Here is a 26,171-nt window from a genome sequence, read left to right on the forward strand (position 1 = left end):
ATGAATGTATGTTGTTAGAGAGTTAGTGAAGCATTACAAAAGGATTCTAATCTCACACTGTTTACTTACTAATTTCTTCTCTTTTTCATTCCTTATAAAAGAAAAAAATTGATGTTTTATCTTACATGCCATTCAGAACATGACATGAACATACCCTTCACTGGCATCTCCTCGTGTGTTTCCTCTTCCCCTCCCTCTTCAGGATGCAGCGGTTGTGGTAACAGAGTAGGGATGGGATCGTCTGTGGCTGTCGGGACAACCAAAGTGGGTGAGTCGGAGGTAGGACGGAGGGACGGGGTGGGGAGGATGGCTATGGAGGCTGAGGAAATGGGGGCATCGGGAAGCATGGGAACAGCAGTGGACATTGGGGTGGCAGAAGAAACAGGAACCTCAGTCAGGACAGGGACTGCTGAAGACACTACAACGTCAGGAGTAACTGAAGACTCGTAGGTGTCTGGAGGCACTGGGAGAGCTGAAGATTCTGTGACATCAGGAAGAACAGGGGCAGCTGATGATACTGGGACATCAGAAGAGGCAGGAACAGATGATGATACAAGGACATCAGGGAGAACAGGGACAGTTGATGTTACTGAAGGATCAGGATCAGGGACAGCTGAAGATACTGGGACATCAGGAAGGACAGGGACAGCTGAAGATACTGGGACATCGGGAGGGGCAGGGACAGCTGAAGATACTGGAACGTCGAGTGGGACAGGCACAGGGGAAGATACGAGGACCTCGGGAGGGATGGGGGTACCTGAGGACAGTGGAACATCAAGAACATTTGAGGACACTGGGGCATCAAGGAGGACAGGGACAGGTGAAGAAAGTGGCATGTCTGGAGAAACAGGAGAGACTGTGGATTCTGGCAGAGATTGATAGAAGACAAAAGGTAAAGATTTTGAAACTTCATGAGGTCTGGAGGGGGAAGATGTCACAGATATCTCAGGGAATGTTGGGGAAACTGTGGACTGAGGGACACTGAAAGAAACAGGAGGGACAGAAGACAAGTTAGTGTGTGTGATATGTGAGGTGTGGACAGGTACTATGGTCTCAGAGGGGCTAGGGAGAATATCTGGGACAGGAAGTGTTGGAGACGAATGGTAATCTTCTGTGGCTAAGACAGTGGACTCCAGAAGGCTCTCTACTACTGTTGACTCTACCTCAGGGACTAAAAATTCTGGTGAGGAAGAAGTTTTAAGGGGTCCTGTGAATGTTGGTGTCTGAGAGACAGCTAAAGTATCCTCCATTTCAGAGATATATAGAGTTGAAGGAAGGAGATCAGAGGAAGGTAAAATTTTATCTATTTTCTTCACACTTTGATAAACAGATTCAGTAATAGAAGAATCATAAAGTGACTCACTGTCAGTTTTGTGTACAGTAGTGGGAGCTAATGAAGCAGTAAGGGTGCTAGAAGGTGCAGACGGGGTGCTAAGGTCTTGAGCTGGTGCACTGGTGGTGGTGCTGCTGTCGACAAACTCAACTGTAGAGGCTGATGAAGCACTAGTGGCACTACCATCTGGCACTAGTTCACTCTGGGACGTGGGGATAGTGTGGGTCGCACTTATGATTGGGGTGAAGCCAGTAAGGATCTCTGGGGGTGTTTGGGTCACAACAGTTGTGGCAATGGGCACGGAGGCGGTGGAGGTAGGGAGGGGGACGCTCTCTGTCTCCTCTATTATTGGAGTCCAAGTGACACTTACAGTCGGGGCAAGTGTAACAGGAATCTCAGAAGGATCAACAACAGGATCCTTCTCACCTTGAACTGGGATTGGCAAGGGTTCATCATCGCTTACCTTTGGATCATCAAAAATACCGTTTCCATGTTGTGTTTTGTTTTCTGATGTGTTAGAGCTTGGTAAGGTGTTAGGGTGAGTGCCATCTAGTGCATTATCTACAACTTCTACATTGCTGGTGTTATCTACTGAACTGTGTTGGTCAATACTAGCAGGGGAAAGTGTATCTACATTGGAATCTTGAGTCGTGGTGTTCTGGGGAGCCTCTGTGTTGGTGTTCAGTTCAGGAGTGTCTGCAAGGGGATACTCTGTGGGTTCTAGGGCCGAGCTGGGAGGCTCTGTGCTGTTGTGAACAACACTTCCAGTCTCACTCTTCATTGCCCTAGTTAAGACCTCATCTGGATCATCAATATCTAAGGGAGTGGGAGGATCTTGTTCGTCTGGAATCACGGGCTCTTGGATGGATTCATTTCGGGGAGGAGAGGGTGCAAGGACGGGAGAGGACTCATCTAATGCCAAAGGAGGCTCTACTGATGTGCTCTGTAGAGGAGGGAGAGCAGAGGATAAAGGCATCACTGCATCAGCAGCAAGAGTGGCAGCGTTGGAGGGAGTGAGCGGGGTGCTGGAAGGTTGGGTGTTTGGTCTAGAAGGCGAGGACTGCGACAGACGTTGCCACAAAGGAATTCTAGAGGTTTTTGCTGCTGGTGAAGTACGGGCAGACGACGGCTTTACACTACCAGGGGTGGTTGAGCTTGTGGTAGTAAGAGGCTCACTATTAGTTGACGGCGCTGGCAAAGTAGACGGCTGCGTAACAGGTTGCGAGATGTTTGTTGGCTGAGGTGCCTCACTCGTGGCAGCAAGGGAGAAGAGGCTGTCTGGGTCTTCTGTAGTTGTGTTTTCTGAATGTTCGCTATGAAAACCACTCTGGGTCGAACCAGATCCTGAGGGCATCACTTCAGAAGTCTCTGGAGTTTCCTTGACAGCCGTACCACTGGTTTGTGATTCTTCAGTTAGTGTGTTATCGAGGTGCCCTTCCACCACCTCATTCAAAACAGTAGAAGTTGGAGGCACCGTTTCTGTGGTAGCAGACGGGGTGATGGATTGAAATGCGTCTGTTGTTACCACTATCGATGTGGTGGAGGGAGGTAATGCTGGAGTGGACGTCACCGGTGGTTCCGCTGCATCCACCAGAACACTGGATTGTAACTCCGATATGCTCGACGGGAGATCCTCTGATTCTAGAGGCTGCGTCACATCTGGGAGTACAGACGACACCACTGACGAGGAGGTGGTGACAGTCTCGCGGTCAAACAGCGGGCCTGGGATGGGTGTTGGGTTAACAGATGCCAGGTCAAAGTAATACTGAGTGACAGGAACTTTGGTGACAGTGTAGGAAGGCGAGATTGTGGCGGAGGAAGCCAGAGTGGTGTCTTGGGTGGCTGTTGGTGGTGGACCTGTAGGAAATCTTACTGAAGGTCTTCGAAACTCTTTGGTGGCTTCCAAGAGGTGCGAGGGCCAGTTTGGGAGCCATGAAGCTGTTGTCGGGTCATTGAGTTCACGCAGCACTGAAGACGGGCGCGTGGACTGTAGCGGCACCGACGGTGTGGTGGCAGTGGCGTCGGGACCTGTGAATACGATGCGCCGCGTGAGGTCCGAGGAGGCGGTCGTCACACTGTCCCCTTGTTCACCGTCAACCAAATAGTCAGGAAGATCTGCTATTTTCCCTGGCTCGGTAACGTCATTCTCTGGGGTGCTGAACTTTGTTGTCGTCTCTGTCCCGTCTACAGTATAGTCGTCAAAGTCAGGAAGAGTTGTATCTTCGCTGGGTGAGTCTGTGGCTGTGAATAAGTAATCATCAGCTTCGCTCGCCCCTGGTGAGTTGGCATCAGAGGCAGTTTCTGCGGCAGCAGCGTCAGCAACAGCGTCAGCAGCAGCATTAGTGACTGAGGCATCAGAAAGCGGAGTAACCTCTATAGTTTTACCAGTGGTGGAGACAGCGTTGGCGTCCAGGTGCTCCGGAAGGAAGGAATCAGCACTGCCAATGGTCAGCTGAGCCGCGACTCCTGCAAAACAAAGTACAAGTCACTCGTGTGTACACTGTACAAATACATTCAGCACACAGCAGGCCAACAATGCAGCGGTTACAAATAAGATCTTAACCTATCAACGTGTTATTTACCTTTTTCTTATTCAAATATATTTCATATTTAAAAAGGGCATAAATCAAGACAATATTGAGACAAAGACAGGAAATGCTAAATGACGAGAAAACAAAAGGCGCTCAAGTCGCCCAACAGTAATCTTCCTGACGCCTGACAAAGTATGGATAAGGTGCTCGGAGTGTTTGCTTTTCTTACTCGGTCCAACCTAGCCAGTGACTCAACTGATGAGGAAGAATGACTTTCCATGGCTGTCGGTCACACGTTGATGATGTGTCGCTTTCTAGATCTTGCATGACATCACATTCACTGTAGAGGTTTATGGTTCAATTTCCCAGCTATTAGTCATCAGTGAAACATATTTAGGGCATGTCTTCCTTCTTAAAAAATCCTCTCAAGCGTACATTATCAGCTCCACAGTGACACAACACCTGATAATTTTTCATCACCGCGCAATATTCAGAGCAAAAAGCCTCGCCTCCCTTGAACGATCCTGATTAATTTTCAGCAACACACCACATCATTATCATTATTATTCATCACAACGCAATACTGAACAATGATAGACTCTCTCCTCTGTCATGATCCAGATTCTTCATTTCTTAGGCAATAGTTTAAGGGCGTTGCTCATTATACACATGCTTGTAGTCTTATGCATCGGTGCAACCAAACAATTACCTTTTAATGACATAATGAGACCTTTTAACGAGTGTGTGACAACCTTGACTGGATCGTAAACTTCGGCCTTCCCTCCCCACAACTCACCAGCAACGGCCAGCGAACCAGAACAGGACCGCAGTATCCCCCAACAGTAAGATCCCTATTTGCTAATGCTCTTTTATCTGAAGAACTATTTCCGAAGCCCAAGAGACAATTAATTACGTTTCTATTAGGATATATTTTTTATTAGTAGTGCAGAATCCGTACCAAATTATCACTTGATTCATGAAAACGGCTAAGAAAATCCATATTAATTCCATTAGAGTTGTTAAAAATAGTAAAGCCAGGATGCCGAAACATTTATAAATACTCTTCTACTAGAAAATAAATAAAACAGTCTCCGCTGCTTTAAAATCCGCCTCAGGAACAATAACTCACACGGCACCCATTCCTCGCTAACATATGACTGGAAAGTTGCAATGGCTCTTACGCAACAGATTTCCTGAGAAGTCACTTTCTCTTCTGAAACAAAACTTCAGTGGAGTGGAAAAAGGGAAGTTTTTAAAATTGCATTCCTAGAAACAGCTTGTCATGCATCACTGACCTAGTTCCTATGTGTGTGTGTGTGTGTGTGTGTGTATCAGGAAGCATGTACTATATTTCAAGTTACATAATATTTCATCATCCTGTTGTTGTTGTATTTCCGCTGCGAACACAAAAGCTCTACTTCACGTATTTACTTTTGACTACATAATATGCGTATCCCTAACAAGAAAACTTACTGGAGCCCTGGAGGAGGAGGAGGAAGAAAAGAGGCCGCAGCAGGCACAGCCATCTGGTGGAGGGCGCGGCCATTATGAGTCTGTGGAAGAAAAGAAACATCACGTTATCACCTGTTGAATGGATGTCACCTGCAGGCGCCGTGTAACAGGTGGTCGGTGCCAAAGCTGCGGCAGGTGACAGGAAAGAGAGGCGGGGGAGGAAAGCAAGTTAGGACTGCAGTGTTGGGGTGTAGGCATGAGTAACTGCGTTGTGAGACGAGTGTGAATACCAGTGCTGAGGAGTACGAGTAAATAAAAACACAGGGAGGCACGTGTAAAGTGTAAAGGTGTGAACAACAGCACGTGGAGCAACTGTGAGCAGAACCACGGATGAGCAGGAGTAAACAACAGTACGCGGAGACATGTGTGAACAACAAGAGAAAAAATTGATTGGCAGCCGGAAAACAAGCATCTCAGGGAAGCAAATGTTCACAACTTTACAGGCGTACAAATATAAACAGCGGCACGTTAGTATGAGACCAGTATTCAGAAACGCTTTGCTCTCTCGCCATGACTTTTTCTAAGGCCACAGAGACGATTAACAGGATTTTTTATAGTGTTTCTCTAGTTAATAATGTAAAAATCTTGTCAATCTTAGTATAAAACCGTAAAAATACCTTATAATACTCGTATAAATTTAGAAAAAGCCTTTTGAAATAGTGAATTTGAACCACAGAAGTGTTTGAGAATACGAGCTTAACAGCGACAAGTGTGTCCATCTGTCGCACACAATGTAAACGATAATGAACGCATCTCTTGAACTCTTTTCCAGCTCTGCATCAACCATTACGTCAGCGCCGGCAGCACCTCGACTCACCCGCTGGCTTCACTTAATGCACAGCTCGGCTCGCCCCTTGAGAGCCCCAGCTGCTCGTGCGTCTTGCTTGAATTGCTTGCAGCCTTAGATAATGATGGCAGCACGAGAGCTCAAGGCGGCTGGAGGTGACCTTCTCTCCACACCCTTACGGGACTCACACACTGTACACAGAAGAGACGAGTCCAAATACGACCATATGAAACATTTCTGAGCTGCATCCTCACTACTTTCAAACGACTTGAGTTAACCCCTTCAGTACTGGGACGCATTTTTTATCATAAATATTGGGTATGATTAGACTATTTCATTTACATTAGGAAGGGTCTATGGAGGTCAGAAGATTGATGGCCAGAGTCTTCACTATTTCAATCGCCACACAAGTTCTTGAAGGTGTACAAAATCACCAAATAGTTAGCAGAATAAACATGAAAATGTGTCATGGTACGGAAAAAGATAAAGTTACGCTTGTTTTCAAGAGTGTCTTTGGAGTTTTAGCGGCAGATTAACGAGATTTATGTCGTATTAAGATAAAAACAGTCCTGAGTATATGGCTTGTTATCTTTGTAGACTTGGAAAAAATAGATGTGGTAAGAGAGCAAAGCGTTTCTGAGCACGAGCATTATGTCTCGAAGGATCTGCCAACGAGGACCGCGGTCTCATACATTTAAACACCTCGCCCAGCATACCCTTAACATGCCCTTGTGGAAGTTATAAGGGTTTTCAAGGAAGATTTTAAGATTTCAGTCATATTTTTAACAAGGATTCTGAATAATTTATAAACACACATAAGAATTTAACTCAATATTTCTGTGGCCTTTGATAACTGTTCATGTGGAAGCCCTAAGCGTTCCAAAATGTAGGCTCTTGAATATTCTTGTTGTTTGGCATAGTGTAAGAGACTTCGACGATTGATATGGTTTGTTGTCACGTTGGAAGACTATCTTGGTGTGTTTTTCTTTATGTAAAAGGAGAAAAGTGACCAAGGGCAACATGAAATGAAACAAAAAGGCCCACTTAGTTGCCAGTTCCCCTTACAGGTTCGAAAGAATAAGCCGAAATGTAGGGATAAATGGCTTGAAACCTCTTTCTTAAGTCAAGTTACAGGAAGTTGTAAATACAGAAGCAGTCAGGGAGTTCCAGAGTTTACCAGAGAAAGGTATGAATGACAGAATACTGGTTAACTCTCGCATTAGAGAGTTGGACAGAATATGTGTGTGTGTGTGTGTGTGTGTGTGTGTGTGTGTGTGTGTGTGTGTGTGTGTGTGTGTGTGTGTGTGTGTGTGTGTGTCTAAGGAGCTCCAAGTGACAAGCAGTGCAGTCATCTGGAACATAATACGACACAGCTGCCCACCACTTAACACATGCAAGCAAGACCTCCACAAACGCACACACAATTCACCTAAATAACTTATGATACACATGAGCAAGCACGGATTTACCACATTTACACCCAGCCACACACCCCTAACTTGTTTCAACCCCTGTTCCTCCTTTACAGTGTGTCGCATTGCGCTTATTACTTTCGCATCGTCCCGTATGGTTAGGTGAGCACTGAGCATCCTTCTGTCTCTATTACCGCGTGGCCTTGGTCATTTCCACGGTCTTATATAAGTACAGTAACGCGCATGTGTATCCGGGAATGCGGGCTTGTGTATTAGTGAAGAAGAGTAGAGGATGTGGGGTGGGAGCAGTCCACGAGAGAGCGAAAAAATGGAGGCTTAAAGCAGGGGAAGATGGAAAGGAGAAACAAAACGCTCAAGGAAAAATAAACACATGGTGGTTTCAATGCAGGATAAGTGATAGATGTATATGAAGATTAGGGCGACGGAGAGAATGACCAAAATTAGATAGAGAAGAGAAAACAAGGACGAGTATTAGGAGAGAAATAAAATGAAGGAAAACGAAAAGAAGAAGAACGAGAATGACGAGGGATAAGATGGAGGTATGAGTGAGGACCAGAATGAGAAGAGAGAGATGAAGAAGAGGAAAAGGAGGAGGAGGAGGAGGAGGAGGAGGAGGAGGAGGAGGAGGAGGAGGAGGAGGAGGATGACGAGGAGGAGGAGGAGAGGGGAAGAGAAGGGACAGCAGCCAACGAGTGCACATTTCCTTATTATAAGTCGGCACAGCACCTGGCCAGGGGAGCCGTGGGGACTGTGTATGTTTGACTCTTAGCCTCCCAAGCCTCTCCTACTCTTCGGCCTCATCTCCTTCAGCCTCCCGTCCTTACTCAGCCTCATATCCCCCCTGTCCCTCCTCTTTCACCTGCTCCTCCTTCTTCACCGTCAGGAGGGATGTTAGTGAAGAAGGGAAGGACGCAGAGAGGGAAGGTGTTGTAGTAGTTGTTCTGGTGGTGGTGGTGTTTTGTTGAGTTGTTGTTGTTGTTGTTGGAGGTAGTGGTGGTGGTGGTGGTGCTAGTATTTTTTTTTCCTTTTTGATGTAAGAAGGGAAATCTGGAAGTGTTTTTGTTATCGCTACACGCACACGCACACGCACACGCGCACGCACACACACACACACACACACACACACACACACACACACACACACAAGCAAACAAACAAAATAGAACAACAACATTCAACAACAACACCGACAACAACAACAACAACAACAACAACAACAACAACAACAACAACAACAACAACAACAGCAACAACAACAATAAAAGCAACAATAATCATAACAAAAAATAAAATAAAATAGCAAAAACACCAAAGAAATAATGCGTCAATATTTCATGATCGAACTAGGAAACTTTTTTCTTCCACCTTCCTGTTTTGTCTCATTCCCTCACGCCACCACCACCACCACCACCACCACCACTTCACGCACAGACACCGGCGATATGCAATACTTAAATCACAACCTTTCCATCGCACTGAGCTACAAGTTACACAAGAGTGGCGTGGAGTGGAGCAGCGCCAGTGTTCCCAGCCTCGTTATGCGTTTCTTGTCGCGGGGGAAGGAAACGAAAGAATAAAAGAAAATCGCAGTTCCCAAGAAGAGGTAAAATTAGGGCAAAACACGTAATTTTATTCGTGTTTGTAGTCATTCCAGGCACCACATCCTTCCGCTCCTACACTCCCACGGATCCCTCATGTGTGTGTGTGTGTGTGTGTGTGTGTGTGTGTGTGTGTGTGTGTGTGTGTGTGTGTGTGTTTATGTAAGAGGGAAAAACTGGCCAAGGACATCAAAATAAAAATAAAATAAAAAGGCCCACTCATTCGCCAGTCCCCATACAGTGCTGAGAGAGTTTAGCCAAAAGACAGGGATAAATGTCTTGAAACCTGCCTCTTAAATGAAGTCAAGTGTGTGTGTGTGTGTGTGTGTGTGTGTGTGTGTGTGTGTGTGTGTGTGTGTGTGTGTGTGTGTGTGTGTGTGTGTGTGTGTGTGTGTGTGTGTGTGTGATTTACATACAGTGCATTTGATATACGTTCTTATATTGTGCGTATGGTTTCAGTTATTCTTCTGTAATCTTAAGTTACAATTGATATCATTAATTTTATTCTTTTTTACAGAGATTCAAAATTAAGGAGTGTATCATTTTTATTTGTTTTGTGTTTTAATCTTTCCAGTTTTATAGTCCTGTTGTGTGTTATCTTGTTTTATTTTTGGGGGGTTTCTTGAGGTTCACAGTTAAGGCGAAGTTAAAATCATTATATTACCTGTTGGGCTTTATTGTTAGACTGCGGTGCTATTTTTATCATTATATTCAAAGGTGTGTTTCTCTAATATTGCATGAAGAGACCTAATTTTACTATGATTTTAAGAAGAGTGGGTTAATGAACATTCGTGTGTGTCTGTGTAATTCACTGTTTGATCTGCTGCAGTCTCTGACGTGTGTGTGTGTATGTGTGTGTGTGTGTGTGTGTGTGTGTGTGTGTGTGTGTGTGTGTGTGTGTGTGTGTGTGTGTCTGTGTGTGTCTGTGAAGGCAAGTACAGAGGAGGAAGGGGGCGGTAAGGGTAAGGGTGACGGGAGAGGGGAAGGAGGGACACGTACAGAGGCAGCGAAGGTTACCTCTTCTCAGTACACTCACACTTCATCCAGCCAGGCCTTGAAGCAACCCTCTCCCTCTCCCTCCTTCCTCTCTTATCCATTTCCCAGCTATGTCCTCTCTTCCCCTTCCTTCATTCTGTCACCAGTCTTCCTCTTCACTGAATTTCACAGTCGCGGCAACCAATCCTAGTTGTTGTTTTTTTTTATCTTCTAACAGTGTAGCAGATGACAACATATTTACTTTTTAGTTTGTTTTATTTCTCCTATTTATACTTTCATTATCCTCACATCCTTAATTTCAATCGTGCATCTGCTCCTCTTTCTCTGACACTTTTCACGTCTCTTAACTCCTTACCACACCTGATGTCACATCTTTCCTATCTTTCATTTGCTACTTATATCTTTCGTACCCAGTGACATAATACATACGGCCTCTCTCTCTATCTCTCTATTCCTTTCTCTCTCATGGTCTCCCCCCCACATTAGCAAATCTGTAACCCTCAACTTCCCTTTCTGTCCCCACACCCAGCCACTAACTACTTCCTCTCCTTCCTTTCCCTTCCACTACTTCCTACACCCCGCCCTACCCCTGATCTCTATTTTACAGTCCTCGCTTGCTGGTCCGCCATATCTCCATGCAAATGCACAGGTCCGTGAATATGATATATGAGAAAGGTCTCTTGGAGTTACGGGTTAAAAATGTACGTTTACATATCTCTTCAACTAAGGGCTGAGTATTGTTTTCCCTCGAATCAATAAACTGCTCCGGTAAAAGTGTACGTAGTTTATTATATAAAGCACAAACAAACATTGCCGAGGTCTCTATATTTGTGTAGCATTTCCTTGTTTTGGCGTGTCTATATTATATTCCAGGATTTTTCATTGCCATAATTGGTATATTCATGCTTCCTATGGCCTTTATGTGTCATTCCTAGGAAATATATTTTAAGGCTGCACTGGAAACACTATTACTATCACACTGCATAGCGTAGAGAAGGGCAGATCTGCAAGTACCAGTAAAACATTGGCCTGCTGTCGTGTGTGAAAGTTTAAGTGCGACTAATGCGGCACTCGCGGCAGCCGGTGACGACTTCGTGAAATTCTGAACCTGTGAATCATGAATACAAGTAATGTTCTTTTGTGGAGTTTCTTATCGGTAAACTTATTGTCTCGCATGAATATTTCCTAATGCAGTGAATGTCATTGTTAAGACAAAAGAAACTGGTGAGAAAATTTGAAATGGTTAGATATCCACGCGAAAAAGACATAAAAAAAGTAAAATCTGATGGATAATTGCCTCACTTTCGACACGTGAAAGTCTTTGTTGGTCTTCCACGTAATTAGCAGCTCAAACCGAAAGCCATTGATGTGGTGATGCAAACTCATGTCTGCTCCTCCTGCTGTTTGGGAGGTTTAATGTCGCAAAAACCGTGAAAACACACACACACACACACACACACACACACACACACCAGACGGACAACAGGTAAATGACGTGTAACCGCAAGGTGCAGGTGACCACTTCAAGGAGAGCAGGCAGCGCGCGTGACCACAGCAAGCCCACACTAACGACAAGGCATGGAAGCAACAGCCCAAAATTTTACGGCTAGTTATGCACCAAAACCCGACAACGACATCGTGGTGTTGACAATTGCACCACTGTTCATCCCTTCTGAGCCTCAAATGAAGGTCTCCCTCATTCAGACCAACCATAAGGGAGGGCCAAGGTTGGACTCGAAAAGGTACCATCGCCTACACTAAATCGCAGCTACAGATATAGCCGTAGCGCCGCTTGATATCTATCCTCGGGACTTTCGTGCTATACAGCCACATCATCTGAGTGACCGGAACTTGATCTATCCGTGTGCCATATTTTCAAACACTTCCGCCGCAGTTCCAAGATTTCAAACGGCTCTATTTGAGGTTACACTATTTTCTTTTAAGTATTTTTACTGGTTTAGCGGCAGATTGACATGGTTTCTACAGTCCCAAGGGGAAAAGTAGTCTTGAAACCACGAGAACCACCATCGTGGTTCTCAAAAATAGTCCTGGCGAGAGGTAAAGCGTTTCTGAATACGAGCCCATAACAGACACCTCACGAGAGTCAGTCGCGACCGCTCATTGAGATCACATGCAATAAAGGAAAAAAAAAATCAGTTTGTACCCGCCGCTGCCTGTCACTGCCGCGGAAGACAAGCAAGAGAGAGAGCAAGAAGGAACAGAGACAGGACGGTTATATATAGACTGCAGATCAATATACATTTACACGTGCTGGAGTGTATGTAAATATAGAACAAAAGACACAAAGAAGAGTGAAAGTAGAGTAACATGGGCATCAGGTTTGAGTAAAAAGAAGAATGAAATAAGAAATAATGTTAGTCAGTCATTTGCTTACGTGTGGGTGAATAGAGAACAAAGTCATAAAAGTGAATGGAGGATAGGAATAATGCACCGAGAGTTGGAGAAAAAATAGGTTACATATGCACGCACAGTATATTCGTGGCGTGTACGTGTGGGTGAGTACAGAGCAAAAGTCAAAAGTGAAAGCAGAATAGGAAGTGCACGTCAGGAGATGAAGAGCAACACACACACACACACACACACACACACACACACACACACACACACACACACACACACACACACTGATTGTTAATGGTATACACATAAATGACATCTAAATTCTATCAGAAATAACCGTATACCAAACACAAATAAGCTAATCAAATAGAGTCTTAAACGGACAACAAATACAGGTACACATTACGTGATAACAACTGCTTCTGTACATCAATTTTTCTTACAACTTGACGTCTATTAAGAGGGAGGTTTCAAGACATTTGTCCCTGTCTTTCGGTTAAGTCTTTTGGCCTCTTTGGGAAGTGGTAATTAAGTGGGCTTATTTTTATCATTTTTTTGCTGCCCTTGGTCATTTTTTTCCTCTTACATGAAAAAATATGTATGAATTGATCTGTAAGTGCTTAAAATACTAAGAGGATTATTTTAGCAGTCTTCTGCGGGACTATAAAATAGAAAAAGATGTATCATGGTAGTAAACTGGAGACTGTTTCAAATAAGCTTTCACACACACACACACACACACACACACACACACACACACACACACACACACACACACACACACACACACACACCAGACGGACAACAGGTAAATGACGTGTAACCGCAAGGTGCAGGTGACCACTTCAAGGAGAGCAGGCAGCGCGCGTGACCACAGCAAGCCCACACTAACGACAAGGCATGGAAGCAACAGCCCAAAATTTTACGGCTAGTTATGCACCAAAACCCGACAACGACATCGTGGTGTTGACAATTGCACCACTGTTCATCCCTTCTGAGCCTCAAATGAAGGTCTCCCTCATTCAGACCAACCATAAGGGAGGGCCAAGGTTGGACTCGAAAAGGTACCATCGCCTACACTAAATCGCAGCTACAGATATAGCCGTAGCGCCGCTTGATATCTATCCTCGGGACTTTCGTGCTATACAGCCACATCATCTGAGTGACCGGAACTTGATCTATCCGTGTGCCATATTTTCAAACACTTCCGCCGCAGTTCCAAGATTTCAAACGGCTCTATTTGAGGTTACACTATTTTCTTTTAAGTATTTTTACTGGTTTAGCGGCAGATTGACATGGTTTCTACAGTCCCAAGGGGAAAAGTAGTCTTGAAACCACGAGAACCACCATCGTGGTTCTCAAAAATAGTCCTGGCGAGAGAGTAAAGCGTTTCTGAATACGAGCCCATAACAGACACCTCACGAGAGTCAGTCGCGACCGCTCATTGAGATCACATGCAATAAAGGAAAAAAAAAAAATCAGTTTGTACCCGCCGCTGCCTGTCACTGCCGCGGAAGACAAGCAAGAGAGAGAGCAAGAAGGAACAGAGACAGGACGGTTATATATAGACTGCAGATCAATATACATTTACACGTGCTGGAGTGTATGTAAATATAGAACAAAAGACACAAAGAAGAGTGAAAGTAGAGTAACATGGGCATCAGGTTTGAGTAAAAAGAAGAATGAAATAAGAAATAATGTTAGTCAGTCATTTGCTTACGTGTGGGTGAATAGAGAACAAAGTCATAAAAGTGAATGGAGGATAGGAATAATGCACCGAGAGTTGGAGAAAAAATAGGTTACATATGCACGCACAGTATATTCGTGGCGTGTACGTGTGGGTGAGTACAGAGCAAAAGTCAAAAGTGAAAGCAGAATAGGAAGTGCACGTCAGGAGATGAAGAGCAACACACACACACACACACACACACACACACACACACACACACACACACACACACACACACACTGATTGTTAATGGTATACACATAAATGACATCTAAATTCTATCAGAAATAACCGTATACCAAACACAAATAAGCAAATCAAATAGAGTCTTAAACGGACAACAAATACAGGTACACATTACGTGATAACAACTGCTTCTGTACATCAATTTTCTTACAACTTGACGTCTATTAAGAGGGAGGTTTCAAGACATTTGTCCCTGTCTTTCGGTTAAGTCTTTTGGCCTCTATGGGAAGTGGTAATTAAGTGGGCTTATTTTTATCATTTTTTTGCTGCCCTTGGTCATTTTTTTCCTCTTACATGAAAAAATATGTATGAATTGATCTGTAAGTGCTTAAAATACTAAGAGGATTATTTTAGCAGTCTTCTGCGGGACTATAAAATAGAAAAAGATGTATCATGGTAGTAAACTGGAGACTGTTTCAAATAAGCTTTCACACACACACACACACACACACACACACACACACACACACACACACACACACACACACACACACACACACACACACACACACACACACACGGGCGGATCCCCCACTTCTCTACTGATTGAAATTCTTGCCACATGCACCACGAGATCGAGGACACCCTGCAGCGGGATCTAAACGGGCGCCTTCCCTTACTTGTAGGTCAGAGGTCGCTGTTCAGGTGAGCATCGGTGCACGGGAGGCTGAAGGGCGGCGGGAGGTGAGGCGGTCGTTGCTTATTGTCACTCTGAAATGAAGGAGAAAACTCGTTAGTCCCCTTTACGTCTGCATCGCGATGGTGACTGTCGACTTTTTTTGTTCCACCTCGTTTTATCATCACTAGTATACATATCTAAGTTTGTCTAGCGATAGGGAAGCCGCTGCAGTTTGGGCGGAGGCTGACAGGGGACTGGGCGGAGGTGTCTGTGTGATCTAAGTGGGTGTGGTGGCGGAGGGCGTGTGTGACGGGCGCGGGGAGGGAGCAGTGGGTGGGCAGACAGGCAGAAAGACAGGTGCGTTGACGGAATGATTGTTGTGTGCTTCTCGTGCGCTAAAAATGGATAGTTGAATTTTCTTTTCTTTTTAGTGTGTGTGTGTGTGTGTGTGTGTGTGTATGTTTACGTGTGTGTGTGTGTACGTGTGTGTGTGTGTGCGTGCGTGTGTGTGTGTGTGTGTGTGTGTGTGGTGTTGAAATTTGCAAGATGGAAGGAGATAAGATGAATTTGTGAGGGGAAAAGCTGTCATGTAAATAGTAGAGCTGTTTTTCCTCATCGTTTGTATGTTTGGAGTGATGCGAGCGGCATTGAGTGTGTGTGTGTGTGTGTGTGTGTGTGTGTGTGTGTGTGTGTGTGTGTGTGTGTGTGTGTGTGTGTGAAGAAGGAAGACAAAAAAAGCCCATAAGAATATCATTGGCTTTACAGCAGCACTCTTTCGGAAGCTATCATTACTAACCCAACCAGACCACCACCATCACCACCACCACCACCACCACCACCAGCAGAAGCCACCACACCCACGCCCTTCCCAGCCTCCCCCACTCACTCATACAAACCCACGGCCTCCGCCCATACCTTCAAACCTTCCACCCGTGTCACATCCCTCTCGCCCCTTCACCGCATCCCATCACAACCCACATCCCTGCGACTTTCATCCACTTCATTCACTTAATCCACTCACTGCCGCTTCCTACTCCCATCTACTCCTCCCATTCCACACGCACTAGTCCCCGCCGCCTCACTGTTCCCGCCACGCCCTCTCCGTGCTCTAAACAGTCACCATTACCTGCTTGTCACCACCGCACACCTCACGAATTGCATTACCTTGTGATTGGTTGCCCTTCCCTACAGCCTTCACAAAACACCTTCCAAAGCCTTCCTCGTGTTCTCAGTACGTGACGAAATTCTCATAGTTGGTTGTACATTTCCTTGTGTGTTTGTCAGGGAATAAGTTAGCGGTGATTTTTTTTTTTTTTTTTTATCGAAGCGCTGTTAAAATTGCATACCAAAGCACTATTTTCCATGGATTTATTTATTTGTTGCCAGTTTATCATTACTTTACCAATCCATAACAGAGATTTTACTTTTATTTGTCTATTTACGTTTCAAATGCCAGTTTTCTCACATTTCTGAACGTGTTAGTCAACTGTTAAAAGTCTTTATCAACATTTTTACCAATCAATAACAGAGATTTCACTTTTATATGTGTATTCACGTATTAAATGCCTCTTTTCCTCACATATCTGAAGATATTAGTCAACAATTGAAAGCTTCGCCAGGAAATAACTGAGTAATATTCACTCACACTCTCAGGTTATTGTGCTGAAGCCGCAGATTAACCACAGTTTCCCAGGGTGGATGTGAATTTACACCTACAACTGTTACGGGTGTTCTTTCTCTGACTCACTGCTTGTATCGACGCGTGTCTTGTCTCTTCTAAGCCTGGTATAGGTTGTTTCATTCGCAAGGCTTCCATGATGTAGCACTACGTGTAATAACCTACAACAGTTACGGGTGTTCTTTCACTGACTCACTGCTTGTATCGACGCGTGTCTTGTCTCTTCTAAGCCCACTATAGGTTGTTTCATTCGCAAGGCTTCCATGATGTAGCACTATGTATAATAAGGTTAAGGAAAATAAAATTGTGTAACGAGGTGCAAAATATAAACTACATATGTGCGTTGAAGACCTGCTACTTAATTAAACTGCTGGTGCTGCGCTGGTGTATTGTACCAAGAGGGAAAGCTTAATCACTACAACATGATGATAAAAAAGCGATGTCATTAACTGGTGTAGACTGTAGAGTACCACATCCGCCATTACCGCCACTGCATGACAGCAAAAACTTAATCAGCACTCACTATCGCGGCCAAGGGAAGATCAGAAGGAGATTAGAGTAATGACAAATGTACCAGTTGTAATGTGAGGCAAAAAGAGAGAGAAAAAAAAAAGCCAGGGATTGGGAGGCGAATAATGTTTAGAGTATCAACTGCATTGTATAAACAGTGTAAAATGGAGTCATGTTAGTGTATCTGATGTAATGTGCCACCAGAAATAGCGATGTTAGCCCCTTCAGTACTGGGACGCATTTCTACCTTGAGTTTTTGGTATGATTACACGATTTTATTTAAATTAGGAAGAGTCTATGGAGGTCAGAAAAATAATGGCCACAGTCTTCACTATTCTAGTCTCCACATAAGTTTCTGAAGCTGTATAAAATCACCAAATAGCAAGAAGAAAGATGTGAAAATGTGTCCTGGTACTGAAGGGGGTTAATAAGGATGAGAAAGGTAATGCTGAGGATATCACTGTCTTTGTCACCAGAAGAGCGGCGTCAGATAGCATGTTGTTAAAGGAATGCCACGAATATTAACCCCTTCAATACTTGGGGCACTATTTTACCTTCAGATTTGAGTACGATTAGATCATTCTATTGACATTAGGAAGGGCCTATGGAAGTCGGAAGATTAATAGACAGTCTTCACTATATTAATCCCCGCATGAGTTTCTGATGCTGTAAAGATCACTAAATAGTAAGCAGAATGAATATGGAAACGTGTCTTGGTACTCAAGGGGTTAATAACAACGTCAATAGGTAAAAATGTTATACTAAACCCACGTAACTCTAGTGATGAGAGAAGAGTAATGCTGAATATACCATCCAGCTGGCGATGTTAGAATAAAACTAGGATAACTACTAGCCCCATCAAGAGAGAAGAAATAGACTAAAAGTAAGGTATACAAGTGATTTCGTCATTAAAACTGTATAGAAATTAAGAACATGAAACCAATGTCAAGTATACCAGCCGTCTTTCGTCCCCAAGACACGAGCGTCACTCAACCAGACAATCAAACAAAAGCAATGAGGGCGGCGTCTCCCAGCACCAAGCCAAGACGAGGCCGCTGCGTCAGGCGTACAGCGGGAGTAATTACAATAAGTGTCTCTGGTTAAAAGTTCAATGCGATCATTAGGAAGACAACAAAGACGCCTTCCTCGCCCCACACACGCGCCACTGGAACACCTGAGCTCCAGACAAAGGTCCCACATTCGCTAATAGAAACGTGTCCAATTGCCTCTCCCCTAAAACCTGATGTTAATACTCCTCAGAGGACATCGTGAGACTTGAACCCTTATTCAGAAACACTTTGCTCTCTCACCATGACTATTTTTCAAGGCCACAAGGATGATTAGCAGGATTCTCAAGAGTGTTTCTCCAGTTAGTAATGCATAAATATTGTCAATCTGCCTCTGGAACGGTAAAAACACCTTAAAAAATCGTATAAACTTAAATAAAGCCTTTTGAAATAGTGGAGAAGCACAGAAGTGTTTGAGAATACGAGCCCAAGGACAGACCAAAGACATGACAAGATATTGGCCAGTATTCTTAAAAGCTTTGCCTTCTCACCATCACTACTTTCCATAGGCTCCAGTTGAAGATACTCGTGTTTTAAGAGTATTTTTGTGGTTCCAGTGATGGGGTGGCAAGATTTCTAGATTACTATAAGGGGAAACTGTCTTGATAACCCTGCTAGTCGTCTCTATGGCCTTGGAAAACTGTCGTGATGAGAGAGTAAGACGTTTCTGAATACGGGCGATTCTACTACTACTACTACTACTACTACTACTACTACTACTACTACTACTGAAACTAAACTGGGACTACAAGGGACACTACTACTCTCCCTTTACCCCTGTTCTCCCTAATTATACACCCTACATACCACCACCTCTTCCCTTGCCTTCATCTCTGCCCTCCCTGTCAAGCCCTCTCTTCCCTCCTTGCTCCTCCCGCCTCCCTTCTTCTAGCCTCGCTCGTCTGTCCTCTCTATTCCTTTGTTCCCTATCGGCATCATTGACCATTGTTCTCTTGCCTCTCTTGTCCTTCTATCCTTGAGCGAGCCCTATAAAGACGATTGGTAAGTATGCCAGAGGAAGTGATCTATTAATGGCCATGGAGAGATATATAAGGGAAAGAATGTAATGAGAGAGAGAGAGAGAGAGAGAGAGAGAGAGAGAGAGAGAGAGAGAGAGAGAGAGAGAGAGTTATTATGCGTGACACTGTACTCGTTAAAGAAAGAAAAATAAATTCCAGTCATTCCACGAACACACGCACACACACACACACACACACACACACACACACACACACACACACACACACACACACATCGACCGTCATTCCAACTAGCATTCCGAAGGGTACACACACACACACACACACACACACACACACACACACACACACACACACACACACACACACACACACACACACACCGATCAGTCACCTCCCTCAGTAAAACACAATGAGCCTCTTGAACAATAAATGATAAATAACTTATAACTTGTAAAGAATTCCCAGTAAGAATTTTAGCACTTTCACATCTGTCTGTCATTACTTCGGTTCATCACTCCCATTTACTTCACATCCACCCGTGCAGCGCCTCCACCTCCTCCGCCACCTCCACCTCCACCTTTTTCCACCTCCACGCATCTTCACCAACGCCCTCCACTCATACTCGCCAGCCATGCATCCTCCACATCCTCCTCCACCTTCTATAACCTCCCTTGTTCCAGTATTCTGTTTTTCTCTCCCTTTCTGTCCCTCTCTCTGCCTTTCTCTCTCTCCTCTTGTCTTTTCCTTCATTCGCTTCCTTAGTAGTGGTGTTGTTTCTTTAAGTCTTTTTTTATTCTCGCTAATCTCTTTCATTTTATATTTTTTTTTCATTATTTCTATCGTTATTTATCTTCTCTTCCTCTTCACTTTTTCTTTATTAGTTTTTTTCGTTTGTTATCGTGTTGTTTCCTCTTCTACATCTTTATTCATCCTCGCTAACCTCATTCATTTTACATATTTTCTTTCATTTCTTTATATATTATCATCTCTTCCTCCTCACTTCTATCTCCTCCAACGGTTTTCTCAGTTCGTGATTGTGTTGTTTGTTCGTCTACATCCTTCTTCATTCTCACTAATCTCCTTCATTCTATATTTTTTTCTTGTTTTCTTATTTTTTATTCATTTATCTTCTCTTCTGCTCTTCTTCTTCTTCTGTATCAGTTTCCATAGTTAGTCATTGTCTTGTTTCCTCCTCTACATTTCCTTTTTCCCACCCTCGCTAACCTCCTTCATTATATACTTTTTTTTTATTTATTTATTTATTTATCAATTTATTTATCTTCCTTTCTTCTTCGCTTTTTCTCTTCACTTCTCCTCTAATACTTACGCTACCTTCGTTAGTCATTGTGTTGTTTCTCCCTCTACACTCTATTCCACCTTCACTAACTTACTTCATTTCATATTTTGTTTCTTTTGATTGAATTTAATTTCCATTTTCTCATCTTCCATTCTTAGAACCGTTTCCTTTCGTTAATAAATACTCCACCTTTTCCTCCTCCTCCTCCTCCTCCTCCTCCTCCTCCTCCTCCTCCTCCTCCTCCCACTCCTCATCCTCTTCTTCTTCTTCCTCCTCCTCTTCTTCCTCCTCAGCGTGCCCCCGGGAGCCAGACGGTACCGTGCAAGGGAGACTGGTGTTGGTGGGAGTGGATGCTGTGGGAGTCAATGTTAACGGTGTCCCGACCTGCTCCACCACGCGGCCCTTCACCTCCATCCACGCCTCATCCACCACCACCACCACCACCACCACCACTACTATCGCCATCACCATCTTTACTATCGGCGTTAAATGCTTTTATCACAAATTTCATCGCTTTTACTACTATTGCTGCTTTCTTCACAAACACAACTTCACCACAATCACGATCACCATCACCTTACATCACCACTTTTGCTACTATTGCCATTACCTTCTGGAATATTATCAACACTATCTTCACACTCTTCATCACCATTACTGACAAACCAACCACCAAAAACATATCATCATCACCATTACCACTACAATCACCACCACGTTTTGGAAATGAGATTAACCACTTTATTTTTTTTAATCCTATTGAATTAATATAATGACATACTACCACCTCCACTACTACCACCGATACTACCACCATCACCACTGCCTTGCCACCACCGACACTAATACCACCACTACTACCACCACCACTACTACCACCACCACCACCACCACCACCACCATTAACATCATCATTATTAACATTATTTCCACGAGCAATACTATTACATTTTTGTACTATGAATGATGGCAATAAAGTCACCATTACTATCACTATCCCCACTATTTTCATCCCCATTAACTTCTTTGCAGCTTCATTTCTCTTTTATACACCACCACCACTACCACCATCACCACCACCTTTGTCATTTGACCTGATAGTACCATGCCGCGTTTTCATATTCATTCTGGTTACTATTTGGCGATTTTATACAGCTTCAGAAACTTATGCGGGGATTGAAATAGTAGACTCTGGCCATTAATCTTTTGACTTCCATAGACCATTCCTGATGTAAATGAAAACGTGTTATCATACCCTAAAAATCAAGTTAAAAATGCATCTCGGCATTGAAGAGATTAAACACCACACTCTTCCTCACCACCACTAAGTATGAGTAAGTATGACTCAAGCACAGAACAGCACCTTACTCACGAAACAAGCACTCTCACTCCCACCACCACCACCACCACCTCTCTCTCTCCCACTAGCAGTCACAAAAACACGCATGCACTTTGCTTTAACCTCATCATCATCCTCGAACTTTCATTAACGTCAAAGGGAAAAAAAAAGAACACAGAAGCGAGATCCTTGAGTCATCACAGCCAGCTCCCACAGCCACACACAACCACGACCTTCCAGCGTTTCGCCCCGCCGCCTCAGCAGACCACAGTCGCAGTGGAGGCGTGAAAAGAACACACGCTTACACTGGGCCCGTATTCTGAAACGTTTTGCTCTCTCTAACCATCACTGGTTCACAAAGGCTCCAGTTGAAGATACTCGTGTCTTTAAAGAGTATTTTTTTATGGTTTTGGTGATGAGTTAGTAAGATTTCAAGTTTATTAAATGGAGAAACTGTCTTGAAAACCCGGCTAGTCGTCTCTGTGGTCTCGGAAAAAGTGTTGTGGTGAGAGCAAGGTGGTTCTGAATACGAATTTATGTTCTATCGACAGCCAAGTATTAGGGGATGATCGATGGCTAAGGAGTGACCGATGGCTTTTGTCGAAGGTTACAAGACTTTATTCTGTTTCGTAATGTCTCGAGTTTTAACAGGCTGTTGTAGGACTCGTTATGGTTTTAAGATATTTATCCCAGATTTTTGGTTAACTCTGTCACTTTTTAAGAGAACTGGCAATCAAGTGGGCCTTTTATTATTTTTTTATTTCTATTTTTGTTGCCCTTAACCAGCTTCCCCTTTTGCATAAAAATATCCCAGGATGTTTTTCTTTTCATGGTTTTAGTGATAATTTAGTAAGAATTGTACATCCTCAGTGGAAAAATACAGTATTATCAAGTGTTTTGTTGTCATATCTCGAGTTTGGTTTGACAAGCTGTTGTGAAAGTTACAAAAGTTTCAAAGGATGTATCTTCATTAGTTCTAGTGATGGCTTTGTAAGGATATTACGCCAGTAAAGTAAAAACACTATCTTCAAACGTTTTGTCGGCATATCTGGACTTGATTTCATCAGAGAGTAGTGGATGTTGTTTGGGTTGTCAAGAGTGCTTTTTATGGTTCTAGTGATGGCGTAGCAAGGATTTTGCGTCAATAGTGAAAAAAAAGTGACATCCGTGGGAACATGACTAATCATCTGCAGTATGTGACGTTTGAAAAATAACCCTTGTGAGAAAACAAAAACAAAGCTTTTACTGGCCACAATCTTGCGTTCATTCCCACGCCTCAGATTTCTTAACTCTTAACGGACCCAAACCACTCGTACTATTAACCCTTTCAGTACTATGACGCGTTTCCATATTCATTCTGCTTACTAGTTGGTGATTTTATACAGCTCGGAAACTTATGTGGGAGGATCATAATAGTGAATACTGTGACCATTAATCTTCTGCCCTCCATAGATGCTTCTTAATGTCAATAAAATGGTCTAATCGTATACAAATCTCAAGGTAAAAATGCGTCCCAGTACTGAAGGGGTTAACACTGCTGCATGGATCTTATTACTTAATTTAATTCTCTGTGATTTTTTTCCACAGGTGAACATGACCCATCAAGGGAATCGAACTCCCTCTCTCTCATAATAAAAGGTATTTCTTGGAAGTCAATCAATAAATGTACTTGAAAAATCACCACCACTACCACCACCATCACCATTATAAGTGAACAAGACTCACCAAGGGAATCGAATTAAAACAAAAAAACTTGATTGCTGCTCTTAAAAAAAAAAAAAAAAATCTCTGGGTTATCTGCTGTCATGATTGTCTTAGTATCTTCCCTAGCGGTCATTCTGTGAACCGATTTGCTGCATCCTGTTGGAAATCTCTTCACGATCATCACAACAAGCATAGAAATCATATCAAGCATTGACTCACTCTGATCACTGCTATACCTTCCAGTCAGGATAGAGTAGTGAAGAGTAACATCAACTCTAGTACGTTCACCTTCCCTCACTGCTCCAACATTGGCCTGGTCACCATCAAAATATCATAGTTTGCCTGTCAGTCAGTCGTTCATTGACCGCAGCAACATTAAAAATACATCGGCACAAAAATTTAAAATAGATAATTAGATAGTCCAACAAAGTCTGATCGCCTTCGTGAAATTTTCAACTCTACAAATCATTTAATTAAAGCTTTCATCGATAAACACTAAGGTGAACGATCAGTCAGCGGCGGCGTGCGGGATCACAGTGGCTGAGGTTAGTCAGTCGGTCATGGTCGAGAGTGGATAAGGAGCTTCCTGTGAGGTGACAAATAACACTCGAGGCAGGTGTCGCTGCTGCCTTAACCCCCTGACTGATAAGGAGACTATTGATATGACGCCTCTGATCTCCTCTGAGTAATTACACGCTACTTGTGAGGAAAAATAAATCTTCAAATGATAAAAAAAAAAATACTTTTTATCGATGACGTATTTTTAAACTCTACTTGGATCAAACTGTTTTATTGAGGTTATAGACCTCAGCAGTTAAAGAGGACTCTGTGAATATACAATGAGCAACAGGCAATGTGTGTCCACCACTTTCGCACTCACAGCATGCGATATGTAGGACACTTCTATTTGATCTCATTACGGGGAGTGATGTATGTATGCTCGTAATGATGTATGATTGCGCAGCCCCGGTGACAAATAGGAACGGGAAGAGCGGGGATACAATGCCAGGATTTGCTGCAATGCTGGGAGACACTCAACAACAATCCCACGATTACAATGGAGACGAACTGAATAGACGGATACAGTCACTATTTGAACGAAATTCGGCAAAATGATTCTGTCAAGTGGGGATCTGAGGAGCCACGCTGTGGTGAGGCTCGCCACCTGTGTTGCTGTGAGAAGGCAGGACAGTGTGCGCGGTAGTGGTCAGGAGTCGAGTAGCTTTCTCTTACTTCCACTGTGATGTATGTTTTTTTCTTTCTGAATCAGTCATGGCATGTTAAGAATATATCAATTACCAACTTTTAAAAGGAATGATCACATCAGAGGCCTTGTGATTAATGAAAAAGGCAAAACACATCGGACGAATAGATGTAGAATGACTGCTTGTCACCAGCCTTGCCTCGCATCACCACGCCCGTGAGTCTTCCTGGCACGCAAAATACACAGAAAACGGATTCCCTCAAGGCATCGTGAAGGCCACTCGGCACCGTTATGCTGACTGACGCTTGCAAAACTTGTGGAAGTGTGTGAACAAGTACTGCAGGGTTACATTGCCACATCTTCACCGCTTCGCGATGTGCTATAAACTTGAGGCGCAGGTATATCATCTAAAAATATCTTTCTCAGTGTCACAAGATTCTTCCAATACTTACAAATACGAGTAACAAATATCATTTCCATCCCATTATTAAGACAGGCAGCAGAAGCTTTCTCCTCCTTCTTCTCCGGCTCTTCGTTCCCAAAGTGCGTCACACAACTCAAGACTTTCCCTCCCCAGGTCACATGAATAAAAGAATGCTTTACGTAACATGCAATGAATCACTGTATGTAGATAAATCGTCATTCCAGAGGTGCCTTGCCCCGCCGAGTAACAGCAGGCGACGGATGGCATTGTTTCCCCAGCACAACGACGTGAAGCGATAACGTGAAGCGATAACGTCACTAAAGAGACGAGACACCTCACGCAATGCTGGCGCGCTGCCCTCTCACTCTTACTCCGCCGGCCGGTAACACTAAGATAAAAACACACTCAGGAAGTTTATACAAACATTAAAGCCATAGAACAAAGACAGAAGCGCAGGAAGGAGTTGTTTACTTCTACGAGTGTCCTCGAACTTTTCCGTGGGACTCCTCGCGGCCTCGTGGAACGCCTTGGGATGCAAACAGGGACAGACACGCAGGACAACACTGCGCGAATGCAAATGCAAGAGGCAGGTAGGGTTGCAATCCAAGGACTAAAACATGCAAACAGGAACAGTGACGTAAAAAGAGAAGGTTGAAGAAATGTAGTGAAACATAAATTTTGTAAAGAAACTCATGCAGCTTCCTACCCAGAATCAGCGGACAGAATAAGTGACCCTACAGGATACAGGACATTAAGCCCACAAAGCGTCTGTCGCAATACTCCCACAGTTGTATATCGTGTGTTTTACTTGATACAGCGT

The 26,171-nt window shown here is 43.7% G+C and overlaps 1 protein-coding gene across 7 annotated transcripts in view; it reads right to left on the reverse strand.

Moving 5' to 3' along the window:
* The window catches only part of LOC123518621 (mucin-2-like), a 117,022-nt gene that overhangs the window by 6,810 nt on the left and 84,041 nt on the right, over nucleotides 1-26,171 (reverse strand). For 3 of the 7 annotated variants that reach the window (XM_045279525.1, XM_045279524.1, XM_045279526.1), the window contains exons 2-4: nucleotides 15,147-15,237; nucleotides 5,338-5,417; nucleotides 155-3,799 (exon numbers count right to left, since the gene is read on the reverse strand). In XM_045279525.1, the coding sequence (XP_045135460.1) occupies nucleotides 155-3,799; nucleotides 5,338-5,410 (3,718 nt within the window). In that variant the 5' untranslated portion in view covers nucleotides 5,411-5,417; nucleotides 15,147-15,237. The remainder of the gene's footprint in view (nucleotides 1-154; nucleotides 3,800-5,337; nucleotides 5,418-15,146; nucleotides 15,238-26,171) is intronic. The other 4 variants (XM_045279528.1, XM_045279529.1, XM_045279530.1 and 1 more) reach the window with 4 other exon arrangements.

This window comes from Portunus trituberculatus, chromosome 44 (assembly GCF_017591435.1).
Source record: "Portunus trituberculatus isolate SZX2019 chromosome 44, ASM1759143v1, whole genome shotgun sequence".
Taxonomy (NCBI): domain Eukaryota; kingdom Metazoa; phylum Arthropoda; class Malacostraca; order Decapoda; family Portunidae; genus Portunus; species Portunus trituberculatus.